Source organism: Coenobita brevimanus, chromosome 23, assembly GCF_032717465.1.
Source record: "Coenobita brevimanus isolate Jiangsu-jjx chromosome 23, ASM3271746v2, whole genome shotgun sequence".
Classification (NCBI taxonomy): domain Eukaryota; kingdom Metazoa; phylum Arthropoda; class Malacostraca; order Decapoda; family Coenobitidae; genus Coenobita; species Coenobita brevimanus.
Genome location: NC_136976.1, coordinates 51039032 through 51052062, shown reverse-complemented (window position 1 = coordinate 51052062; position 13031 = coordinate 51039032). Strand labels below are relative to the sequence as shown.

The window sequence follows — 13031 nt, the reverse complement described above, 5'->3', positions numbered from 1 at the left end:
ATAATTAATAATGTGCAACGTAGAATGAATGATAAACAAACAAACGCCATTTCACTGTAAAGTGTGGCTTGGGATAGGATGCGCAATCAGACATCTTCTCTTAATCAAAAACCTTGAGTAAAGGGAAGGCGATAGAGAAATATGAATTGTATATATGTTTAAGTCTTGGGGGAAATATTTACCTTGTTGGTATACCTTAATGTAATCAATACTATTTTACTGAGGTGTATAATGTACATGGTATAGTTATGATGCTTCTATTCATGTATAAATCCCAGTTGTCTGTGGAGGCTTAGCACCTCTGATTTAGCTGACTCGGCGCCACACCCAAAAGGGACACCGCTAGCCAACGGCAGAAAGCACGTATCACTAGAACGAGAGGGACGTATAACTCTAAGCTCTCTCAGTGTCGCAGTTGTATCTTTCTGTGGCCAATAGAGAGAGATTTAATCTGCTCAGTTTCGTTCACCTGCATACGCTACCTTCTAAGTTCCTTCAACAGGATTCTACCGATTCCCACCATCTCCAGTGTGTGAGAAGACGTTTTGGTGGAGTGTGTCAGACGGAAGTGACTTCGACCAGGAGCAACATTACCTTGCTTGGAACTGTGAGATCACGACTCAGCTGATATAAACTGGTGATAAGCTGTGGGGTTCCAAGCTGATATATTAGTGACTAGTTGAGGAATCCATACAGCCTAAACGGTTACAGTGGCGAGATTCCTATGCTGTTGATACATATTTTGGTGGCAGCAGTGGGATGAAACCTATTTTTGGTGCCAATGGTGCAACAACACTTGGTGTTCCGTGCTGGGATACGACAAGGTGCAACCTCTCGTGATCCTGCAGGTGAAACAGAAAATCTTACTCTCCTGTGCAAAGGGACTAATTGTGTAGTGAGTAAGTAAAGCAGAAATCAGAGCAAATCTCATTCTCTCTCCATCTCTGCCTGGCGAGATATCTCTACCTTCAAGCGCGAACTGGCAACTATCTCGCTCTCGCACCGAGGCCAGTGCGGTGAAGGGTTGGATCATCTAGACACATCTAGCAACTCTGGAGGCTGGAGTGCGGCGGGGTGGTGTGTGTGGCTGTATGCCAGTGCGGTTGCCTCCACCTCACAAGACTGGCAGTCACCCTAGGACCAGCGCGGGGGGCGGATCGTTGTGTGGTTGGAGGAGAAACCTTACAGAGCGTGTGGACTTGCAGTACAAATATACCCGGGAACTTCAGCATTATAATTATGACACCTAGGTAGTGTACATGCACAGTGAACCTTCAGACACACTTTTTAAGCAGCACATGTTAATTAGATAATGTGAAAAAAATAATAAAGGTTTCTCAGTTTCCCCTCAATACAGTACCCTCGCATCCAACACACGTTAGTCCAGCACGATTCGGGTCCAGCACGGAGAGCAATTAATTAGTATTATTTAATATGATTTAATTACTGCAACACGAGTGTGTTAGCATAACACGCACAGAGCTCCGAGAAGTGGGCGAAATCCGCAGAGTTCACTCTAGCACGATCACCCCCGGTCCAACACGGTCATACTGGACATTCCCATGATGATGACAGCCAATGAAAACTTCTGATCAAGTAGCCTTCCCCGCCCGCTATTGTGACGTGATCGTGATGCCGCCCAATTAAAAACGCTTCTGGTGTCACGTGATATTTTGTTTAAATTTCTCCCGCCACAGCGCCACTCAGTCGCATAATTGCAGTGGAAGGTGCTTTTTTCTTGCTGCATTTTCTGCCCTTGTTACTGCATTTTACCCTGCTCACGATGCCTAGAAAGCCTTCTGAGAACCCCAAGAAGCGTTGGCACCTCCCTCAGGCCACCAAGATAGAAAGCATCGAGAGGAAGAAGAAAGGGGAGAGGAAAGTTGACATTGCCAAGGCCTACGACATGAATGAAGCCAATGTGAGGATCATAATAAAAAACTAAGACAAGATCCTGGCAGCCGAAGGCTATCACACGGCACTTCATACCAGGTTTGCCGAGGATACGATGGTAAATCGGAACGGTAACGTGGTAAAATTGCCGACAATACCACGGGCATTTGGAATTCATCTGGATGGATTCCTGCCGAGGATACGACAGGCAAAACAGTGTGACCAAAACCCAGGCGACTCGACAAAGAATGTATCGTACTACAGCACTGAACATTTAGCCTGACACTGAATACATATTAATATTTTAGAATAAATATCAATCGTTTTGAAACCCCTCTCATCGGCGTGCGTACCAGTTTATAAACAAAGTTGCTTCTCCTTATTCTCTACAGAGTCAGCGACAGCGATCACTTTCCACAGTCACGAGACGGGGCTCTGGCAACAGTGTGAGAAGCATGCACTTTGCCGAGGATTACAGAGTGCTAGGACAGGCAGAAGCAGGACCTTCCATGGCTGTGGACGAAGATAGTGATTCTGAGTGTGATTTCGAAGGATTTATGAGGGAGGGTTGAGGAGGAGCAACAGCCATTACCCGCTAGTGACGCCAGCAGCCATCCTCCGGAGACCCAGTAGGACTACCTACAGCCTTGGATACCACCTTCCATTCCCAGCAAGCCCACCAACACTATCCTAAAAGGTTAGTTATCATTCATAGCACAGTACCATTTATTATAATTACAATAGTACCAATATATGTATTGGTATATGGTAGGTATTTAGGGTGAGTTTTCCTAGGGTTGCTGACATAATTCATTTTTCCCCATAAGCTCTATTGTTAGTCCAACACGTTTTTGGTCCAACACGTGACCCATGCATGACAATATTACCGTGCTGGACGCGAGGGTACTGTACATACATTTTCTGTATGTCTTGTCTGTGTCCCATTCTCTATTTTTTTTTTTTTTTTTTTTTTTTATGCGAGGAAGAAGGAACCAAAGGCCATGAGCCCGCAGTAACAGTTCCCTCCAAGAGAAAAACAAAATACAATAGAGAGCCAAATTCAAGATCCGATCATTTTGAGATGCCTGGACACACTGCGTTTGAAAGACTGGAGATCATAGGCAGGAGGAAATACAGACAGAGGGAGACAGTTCCAGAGCTGACCTGTTGCATGAATGAAAGACTGGGAGTAACGGTTAACTCTTGCATTAGAGAGTTGGACAGAAAAGGGATGAGAGTTTGCTGCCAGACGGGTGCTACGCGCCCGTCGTAGAGGTGGAGGAATGCAAGCAGACAGTTCAGAGGAGCAGTGACCATTAAAGTAGCGATAGAAAAGAGATAAAGATGCAACAGTGCGGCGAAGAGACAGAGGTTGAAGGGAGTCAGTAAGAGGAGGAGAGTTAATGAGACGAAAAGCCTTTGACTCCACCCTATTGAGAAGAGCTGTATGTGGGGAGCCTCCCCACACATGAGAGTTGTACTCCACACAGGGGCGGATAAAACCCCTGTATAGAGTCAACAATTGTGCAGGGGTAAAGAAAGAGCGGAGTCGGCTTAGCACACCCAATCTCTTGGAAGCAGATTTTACAAGAGATGTAATATGATCTTTCCAAGATAAGTCCCGAGTAAATGAAACCCCAAGCATGTTCAAGGATGATGCAGGATTAATCTGAATATTATTAAACATTAGTGGGTATACCTGTGGAAGATTTTGTCGGGTTGATAGGTGTAAGAACTGAGTCTTAGAAGTATTAAAGACAACCATATTATTTTTACCCCAGTCAGAGATATAAGCCAAGTCAGACATTAGGTGTGCCATAGCCTCATCCCTTGTTTCTTGAAGTAACTGTTGAGATGGGCGTTGCTAAAAGCCATAACTAATCTATTGTGTCAGTTTAATTTTTCCTGTACTGGGAAGGGAATAATTCTGATAAAGTTAGATGGATACAGTGAAGAAGTGGGAACAAATTAAGGGGATATTCAAACAAACCAACCACGACGGAAGAAGAGTCTAGGGAATTAGACTCAGAATTTTGTGAGTGAATTGAGGCTTTGGACTAAGACTTTGGTTACGAGTATTCAAACTCTACAGTGAAGGATATCTTGGGTTGAAGATAGTCAGGACACTTCTGAGGAACTGGATAGTGGGGACTTAATACATTTGCATTTTGGTCATTCTTATTCAACAGTTCCTGAAAATTCAGTTAGGTCCAAAAGGCCACTAGTCATGCTAATAAGGGTACTCCTAGTGAAGAGACTGTGGATGTTGAACAGGCTTCAACAGCACCCTTGGCCTCTCAACCAGATACTCAAGGTCCAATAATCTCTGATATTAATGCAAACACTCACATACCCACTTACACCTCAGGCATGTTCAGTACACCATTAACCCTTGGACAGCATGGACAAGACCATTTATTTGCTAATATTCCTTCTGTTAATCCATGGAGCATGAATACCAACAGTACTGGCATGCAAACCCAGGATCTTTCTGATAATACATGGGGCGTGAATACTAACAGTACTGGCGTGCAAACGCAGGATCTTTCTGCTAATCCATGGGGCAAGAATACTAACTGTACTGGTGTGCAAATCCAGGATCTTTCTGCTAATACATGGGGCATGAATACTAACAGTAATGGCATGCAAACCCAGGATCTTTCTGCTAATACATGGGGCATGAATACTAACAGTATTGACATGCAAACTCAAGTGAATTTTCTTTCTGCATGGTATGAACCTAATATGGCGACCACTAATCTGGCTACTGCTAACATTCCTTCAACTTTAACTCCTGTAGCGCCGGTTAAGTCCCAAGGACAGTTTGTTCAGGCACCTTCGAACCCAGATTGTATAAAGGTGGTACCTACAGCCCAACTGAGTTTTCAGTTTACTGGGGAGGATGAATACAACTTTCAAACCAGGCCTGCTACCCATAAGTTTAAGGAAACTTTAAACACTTTTGCAAGCGACTGCTACATGTTGGATGCTTGGATGTTTAGGTTCGTAGATATAGAACATCAGCATCCTAACTGTACTGAAAGTCAGGCTTTGGCGAAGGCAGGCATATGCTATGCAGAAGCTAGCAAAGCCTTGCAACTTCGGGCTGGAGAGATACAGCTACTAGTTCTCCACAGCAAAGGACCAAGGCTGTTAAGCCAAAAGTGCAAAGATGGTGTGTCATCCGTGGGCGGTGTCCTCATTCTTTGGACTATTGCCCAATTGTTCTTGCAAATCAGGAAAAACTGGGCAACCAGGTTAATTTGGGAAAAGTCCAGGACCACACGCAGAAGTAAACAAAATCGTACAGTCCACCAATGCGTGTGTGGCAGCTATTAAAAAGGTGGATTTGCTCTTGTTACCTTGGATCATAGGGAAAGGCCGGGTGTCTTTGACAGTGGAAACTGGAGCATGTGCAAATATTATTTCTAGTAAAGTGCTAGAGAGGCTGAAGTATGAAATGCCTCGAGCTCATTGGACGTTGTCAGCACCTGACATGATTTTGACAGGTGTGACAGGGAGTAAAATGAAGATCGTAGCCAGGTACCGTTGACACTGAGGGCAGGTGACGATCTCCTATGTTATGTACTACATTTATGTGGTTGAGGATTTCCCTCTGCCAGCTGATGGGTTATTGGGCTTTGAATCCATGGAGGAGTATAACATAATTATACACCTTCAGAGACATTCTATTTCCTTTAATGGAAAGGAGTTGTAGGCTTTAGTCCCTCAGCAACGCAAGCTGGAACTAGCATCCAATCAGAAGCCGTTCAACCAGTTGTGACCCCAACAAGTGAAGCGTCTAGGGAGTCCCCGGATGCACACGAAACAGACGGTATGGATTGGAAGCGGGTCAGGGCTAAGTGAGTGGGAATCACCACTTACCCAGTCAACTGTCTGCAAAATTCCTGTCCGAGTACCTGATGTATCGGAGGGAATTGATGTGGTATGTTTAACAAAGACAGTAAAACATAAGGCATTGTTGCTATCCACCTGAGTAATGTCGGACCAGATAGAAGACGCCCCTCTTCATCGCAAATATGAGTGGTGGCGCAGTTAAGCTCAAAGATGGATATAGGCAACTGTCCTATGGTGCTCCTGTAAAGGAAGTCAACGACGTACCAGTGATCTCTCTCGTAGTCACATCGCAAACAACGACTCAGTCGGAACCTACACGTCTTTGGAGAGAAAAGCTGATGGAACAATACGTGAAGGTAACAGATAACATTGCCCATAAAACGCGGTTACTAGCATTTCTTAAATTCTCCGACGTAGTGGCACTGCCAGGAGAACCGCTGGGTAGGACGGACAAGGTGAAGCATCATACTGGGTTGTGCCCTGGTATAAATCCGATTTATGTACCTGCATACCACCTACCACACAGCCAAGGGATGCAGTGGAAGAGGAAGTTGAAAAGATGCTTCATGATGAAGTCATTCAGCCTTCTTCCTCACCTTGGAATGCAAAACTCTTTCTAGTATAAAAAAAAAAAAAAAAAAAAAAAAAAAAAAAAAAAAAAAGGACGATGGTGTGAGACCTGTTGTAGATTTTCGGCAAGTGAACGGGGTAACCACCGGATCGTTACCCGATATCTCAGAGACTTGCTAGTCCTTGGGTAAAGGAAGTGTTCACCTGCCTGGATCTAGCATCAGGGTATTGGCAGGTGGAGCTGACCGAAGAGTCGCGTCCCATACTGCCTTTACCACTCACCGTGGGCACTTTGAATTTCTCCGGATGCCTTTTGGACTGAGTAATGCTCCTTTAGCATTTCAGAGTATGATAAATCAGTTGTTTGGTGACAACTGGGCAGGACGTCCTAGCGTATCTAGATGACTTAATAATAGTAAGCCAAAACATGGAGACTCATTTTTGTAAGTTAAAACGAGTGATGGAAACCTTAAGATCTGCAGGTCTGAAAATCAAGCTATTGAAGTGCGATTTATTTCTAGGGCACTTAGTTGATGGCGATGGCATCGGGGCTCTGCCGGATAAGGTTGCAGCCATGGTACATTTCCCTATGTCCAAGTCCAAGGACGATGTTCGCTCATTCCTAGGGCTCACTGGTTATTACAGGAGCTCTGTCCACAATTATGCTGCTATCGCATCACCATTGACGACGCTACTTAAGAAGGATACTGCATGGCAATGGGGGCCATCAGAAGAAAAAAGCTTCAACGACCTCAAATGCCATGACAGAGACTCCCGTGTTAGCATTTCCTAATTATACTCAACCTTTCTACCTGTGCACGGATGCCTCAGGTTTGGGACTGGGAGTGGTGTTACAGCAAAAGGATGAGGAAGGCAAAACGCACACCATTGCGTATGCCAGTAGGGCACTAAGACCCCCAGACAAGCATTACGCGGTAATTATATGGAGACATTAGCAGTCGTGTGGGCGTTAGGACATTTCCGGGATATCATTTTCGGGTACCGGATAATTGTTTTTAACGGATTATGCACCCATATGCAACTTGTTTAAGGGAAGAACTTGCACGGTAAAGTTGGGTGTTGGTTCAGCGAGGTAATGGAGTTTGATCCAGAGGTCAGGCCGAAAAAATGTCGTTGCTGACGCGCGAGTAGAAATATTGCTGCTGCCATATCTGAGGATATCCCTCTTTCTGGGTATTCCCCGGACACGGTAAAGGCGGAACAACGTAAAGATACGATGTGGTCTCGAGTCATCTTGGAGTCTGGCGACGAGTCATGTCTACCTGAACTTGCAGTACCGATGACTCACTTCCATCTTCAACGGGGCCTTTATATAAACAGCCCCCTGGGAAGGATACTGTGTATCAGTTGGTTGTTCCTGCTACACTACAGCAAGCCATGTTACAGTTGGTTCATGATGTACCACGTACCTCAAGCGGGTCGTCCTGGACACGACAGATACATACGTGAGGCAAGAAAGAAATACTATTGGCCGACCATGAGGAAGGACATAGAAGCCCACATTAGTTAATGTGTCAAGTGCGCGGAAATGTGAGGAACAACGGGACCTCCAACTCCCATTTGGAATATCCCCTACCGGAAAAACCATGGGATACAGTCTCCACTGATCTCTTAGCATTGCCGAGGAGTCATCAAGGCTCAAGCTATGTATTGGTGGCAGTGGACCATTTTTTCGCAATTCACTGGTTTAGCACCTTTACAGACGAAAAACTGCAGAGGAGGTGGTGCACGCTTTTATAACCTCAGTGATTTCTCCCTACTCAACATCTACGGTATTGCTCAGTGATAATAGCAATGAATTTCGTAACCAAGTGTTGGAGGAAATCTGTCGTACGTATGAGGTAAGGCAAGTCTTCGTTACGCCTTAAAGTCCCAAAAGCAATGGCCTGGTGGAAAGGACAAACAGGAAGATACTGGAAGTCTTGAGATCAGCAATTTTGGTTCAGCCCGACTGGCAAGACCGGTTGCCACATGTAGCGGCGAACATCAACTCCTCAGAAAATTCGTCAATGGGAAAATCTCCTCATTACATCCTTTATGGAGAGGAGAAGGTGTTACCCTATGATTTGCTAGCTGAACCTCTTACCCCAGTGTAAAATCAAGAGAATTATGCCAAAGTACAGCTTGCAAATTTTCAATGCATACATAGTGAAGTACGAAAAAGACTAAAAGCCTCAAGAGCGGAGATGATGGTGAAACAACACAATGGTAGTCAAGAAAAGATGAAGATAGGCCAGAAGGTTATGATCAATAACACTGAGAGAATTTCCAAGCTCTGACCTAAGTTCCGCGGACCATATACCATTGTGGAACACGTGCGCGGACATACTTATCAATTACGGAATGATGCTGATGGAACTCAGGAGGCAGTACATGCTGACAGGATCAAACCAGTAGGTCAAGGCTAAGCCAAACTAACCAATCGTCTGATGTGTTGTCCCCTCTGTCTTCGTTGCAGTCTATGTTGTCGTCCGTACCTGTCCCTAACCAAGAGTATCGCAGCAAGCTACGATCCCACAGTAAGAGCAATTAAGGGAGTATCTTCTCTTACAAACATGTGGCTTGTACTCCTTCCGCGTTGCTTGGAGTGGACCTATGGAACGAAGTCGGACACGGACACGACTGCATTGATGCCAGGAGCACTGAAGAGCCCATTTGGACGGATATCTCCAAGCTCCAGATACAAGAGGTCTCTAAGGGATTGCTTCACCTCAGACAGCAACTGTCGAAAGTCGGCAAGTTATGCAACCGGAACCCGCAGTTGACGACCTCAAATAATGAAGCTTTGGTACAAACCTTGCATGGTATAACCGAACTTCACACTGGACACATGGTTAGGCTCACAGACAGGCTCACTAAATTGCATGTTGCTTTACTTAATGCAGACTCTGATCTTTCCAAGCATGTCCATGCATGTGCTACGAGAGGACTTGTGGATCTCCTAAGTATCCTGTCTCAAAAGCCTTGTGGTACAGTGCTAGACATGGAGGTACTGCAATTGGGTAGACAGATGCATGATTTGACATTGGCGGCAAAGGCGAATAACAGGGTAATCGTACACATGTATGAACAGTTAGGTGAGTTCACTAACAAAGCTAACTAGATAATTAAGACTACCAACCATCTCGTAGGACTTGTGAACAACATCAGTGCTAGACATGGACGTACTGCAATTGGGTAGACAGATGCATGATTTGACATTGGCAGCAAAGGCGAATAACAGGGTAATTGTACACATGTATGAACAGTTAGGTGAGTTCACTAACAAAGCTAACAAGATAATTAAGACTACCAACCATCTCGTAGGACTTGTGAACAACATCCAAACCACCTTACCAACCCTGGGTAACTTAGTGTTAATTGCTGAGTACTGTACTTACATGCTCTCGACGAGTCAACCACTGCTTTGGAGTCGCATGCAGCCAATATGGTGGACGGCTTAATCAATGCAAGTTTGAATAGGGTTAATGCTTTATTGCTTCTTACTCACATTTTAATCAATGCTCTTGACGTAGCTATGGTGAAGCATGGATTTACGTCACCTTTTGGTATGAGTCAACTGGAATATTATTACCCATTGATAGAGGCCCAGTTGACCCATGATGGCATCCTGATATTGGCGCCTATGAGGAATGCTATAACATACCATGCATGGCAGTTCATTCCTTTCCCTTTTGCTACTACTAACAATACACTTGTTATTCTGAATGAGGGACCAGAGGTGCTACACGTCGGATGACAAAGGGTAAATAGCCGAAATGACTGTGGATGAATTTGAGAAGTGTTTTCTTAATCTCCATGTATGTCCTGCTATCCGTTTTGTCTTCATTCCGTCAAGGGTAGAGACATGTAAGATGACCTTGTTGGACACAAACACTTCCTCTACGCTGCAACATTGCACCTTCCAACCTATTCAACTGAAGTCAGTTTTCCATGCTTATGTACATTCGAAACAATACTTCTTCTTTCCTGAGACAAAGGACGTAACACTCACATGTGCCTCACAAAACCAGTTCTTTATGGTAAAGGGTTACTATGTTGCACCCAATTATTGTGAGTTACACAGTAAAGAAATAGCAGTTCTACCTAACAAGCACCATCTAGCCCTGTCGGTGAACTTCTCATCCCAGTTACGACCCTTTTTACCTTCATTCATTGTTTCTACCTTGAATGTAAACAGGCTGTCTCATGTGCTCAAGGAGATACAGTTCCTCACCCACCTGAACAAGACTGATTTAGAACCTTATGTACTGTCCTATCTCCCTTCATACCTTTCTCCTTCCTATTTGGTCCTGGCGTTGGTCTTCTACTTGTTGTGGTCTTGTCCTGTGTTTGTGTTTGGGGCTACTATAACCACGGATCATACTCGCGTATTGCAAGTGGACATGGCTAAATAGTTAGCTACCCTACACATTGGTTAGGCTACAGAGTAGTTTGGACAACAATGTCGATGGGGACGTCGACAGGTGTGGCCGAGCGATGTTCTGGTGCCAATACTGTTTCCCAAGACTAGTTATAGTTTCACACTATTGTTGCATATTACATATAAAGTTGTTTATTCATAATTAATAATGTCCAACGTAGTATGAATGATAAACAAACAAACGCCATTTCACTGTAAAGTGTGGCTTGGGATAGGATGCGCAATCAGACATCTTCTCTTAATCAAAAACCTAGAGTAACAGGAAGGCGATAGAGAAATATGAATTGTATATATGTTTAAGTCTTGGGGGAAATATTTACCTTGTTGGTATACCTTAATGTAATCAATACTATTTTACTGAGGTGTATAATATACATGGTATAGTTATGATGCTTCTATTCATGTATAAATCCCAGTTGTCTGTGGAGGTTTAGCACCTCTGATTTAGCTGACTTGGCGCCACACCCAAAGGGGATGCCGCTAGCCAACAGCAGAAAGCACGTATCACTAGAACGAGAGGGACGTATAACTCTGAGCTCTCTCAGTGTTGCAGTCGTATCTTTCTGTGGCCAACAGAGAGAGATTTAATCTGCTCAGTTTTGTTCACCTGCATACGCTACCTTCTAAGTTCCTTCAACAGGATTCTACCGATTCCCACCATCTCCAGTGTGTGAGAAGACGTTTTGGTGGAGTGTGTCAGCCGGAAGTGACTTCGACCAGGAGCAACGTTACCTTGCTTGGAACTGTGAGGTCACGACTCAGCTGATATAAATTGGTGATCAGCTGTGGGGTTCCAAGATGATATATTAGTGACTAGTTGAGGAATCCATACAGCTTAAACGGTTAAAGTGGCGAGATTCCTATGCTGCTGATAGTCATATTCGCATTTTGACCATTTCTTGGCCTAAAAAAATGCTGTCTGCGTTATGTGAGTTTCGCGCTCTCTGATCGCGTGTTATGTGAGCAGTGACTGTACTGCTACTAATAATAATACTAAAAATAATACTAATAATAATGTGTAACACTGATATGGACACTGGAAAAATCAACTTACCAGTATTGAAGTCTGGGTAAAGTCTTCTTGTGTAATCCATAAGAGCATGGAGGAAGATGGTGAGTGTAGTGTAAAGGACTTCCCGCACATCCTCTCCTCCTTCCCCTTTCGGTCCCCCCAAGCGAGCACCGCCCTCTATCAAGTTCTGAATTCGCTGAAGGATCACCTCGCGGTTGCTGCCAGGCCATCAGACATGAATATCAATAAGTGTTTTTGTACATCTTACATGGTAATGCATCATAATATATAGTCACTTCATCTAAGTGTTCATATGGACCTACACAGCATAATACTGAATTAAAAACAAACCTATTGTTCACAACTTGAACTCTATATCTTCACTAACAAGAACTCTCAACTGAACAAAATCCAGTAATTAGTCACACCTGGTACTCTGGAAGCCCTTGACCAGGTCCCAACCAAGGTTCCATCCAATGAGTTGAACCACGGTAAACAGCTGCTGCCATGGGTCCTCAATCTTGTTTTCACTGTCCAGAACACTCTGCAATACACAATACCCTATTTCACTTTCTCTGTAATGATGAATCCAAAAGAAATATTAAATACAATAATTTTCTGATGGGACAGCTACAGCAATAAAGTACCATATTTCTCAGTATATACGATGCTGTACTGTGTAAGACATACCCTAATTTTGGAAGAGCAAGTCTAGGGAAAAATGTTTTGGGCTCCTAACTAACACCCACTACAACCTCAGATAGTCACATTCACAAAAATGCACACTCTCCTTTCAATATCTCCAGTCAAGACTATTCATCAGTCAATAGTTTCATTATTAATGAACATAAGAACTAAAATAATGAAAATCTGTATCACAGTCATACATTTACACACTACATTTTACTTCTGTCTGTCCTTCTGCTTCCTTACTGAGTTTGAACCAGGTGGGTTTGTATATACAAATTCACCTCTCAGTATCTCTATTCAATACCATTCATCAGTCTACTATATAAAAGTGAAAATCTGTCACACAGCCATACATTTGTACACAGAAATGTATATGTATATAGCAATTGCTCCAGTTCACCCTTCTTCTCTGAAGTGTTGCCATAAATCCACACTGGCTCTGACGTCATTATTCCACACATTCTCTTTTAGTGGCCAGGATGTTAGAAAACGTGATGTTGGTACAACTAACATGATATACAGTAATCCCTGTATTATCCGGACGCCCACTATCCGGACTCCCCA

At 43.8% G+C, this 13031-nt stretch overlaps 1 protein-coding gene across 1 annotated transcript in view; it reads right to left on the bottom strand.

The window, feature by feature from the left end:
• IntS10 (integrator complex subunit 10) overlaps positions 1-13031 on the bottom strand; it is a 157208-nt gene that overhangs the window by 61049 nt on the left and 83128 nt on the right. Inside the window, exons 8-9 of the mRNA XM_080267138.1 lie at positions 12206-12321; positions 11820-11995 (exon numbers count right to left, since the gene is read on the bottom strand). Of these exons, the coding sequence (XP_080123264.1) occupies positions 11820-11995; positions 12206-12321 (292 nt within the window). The remainder of the gene's footprint in view (positions 1-11819; positions 11996-12205; positions 12322-13031) is intronic.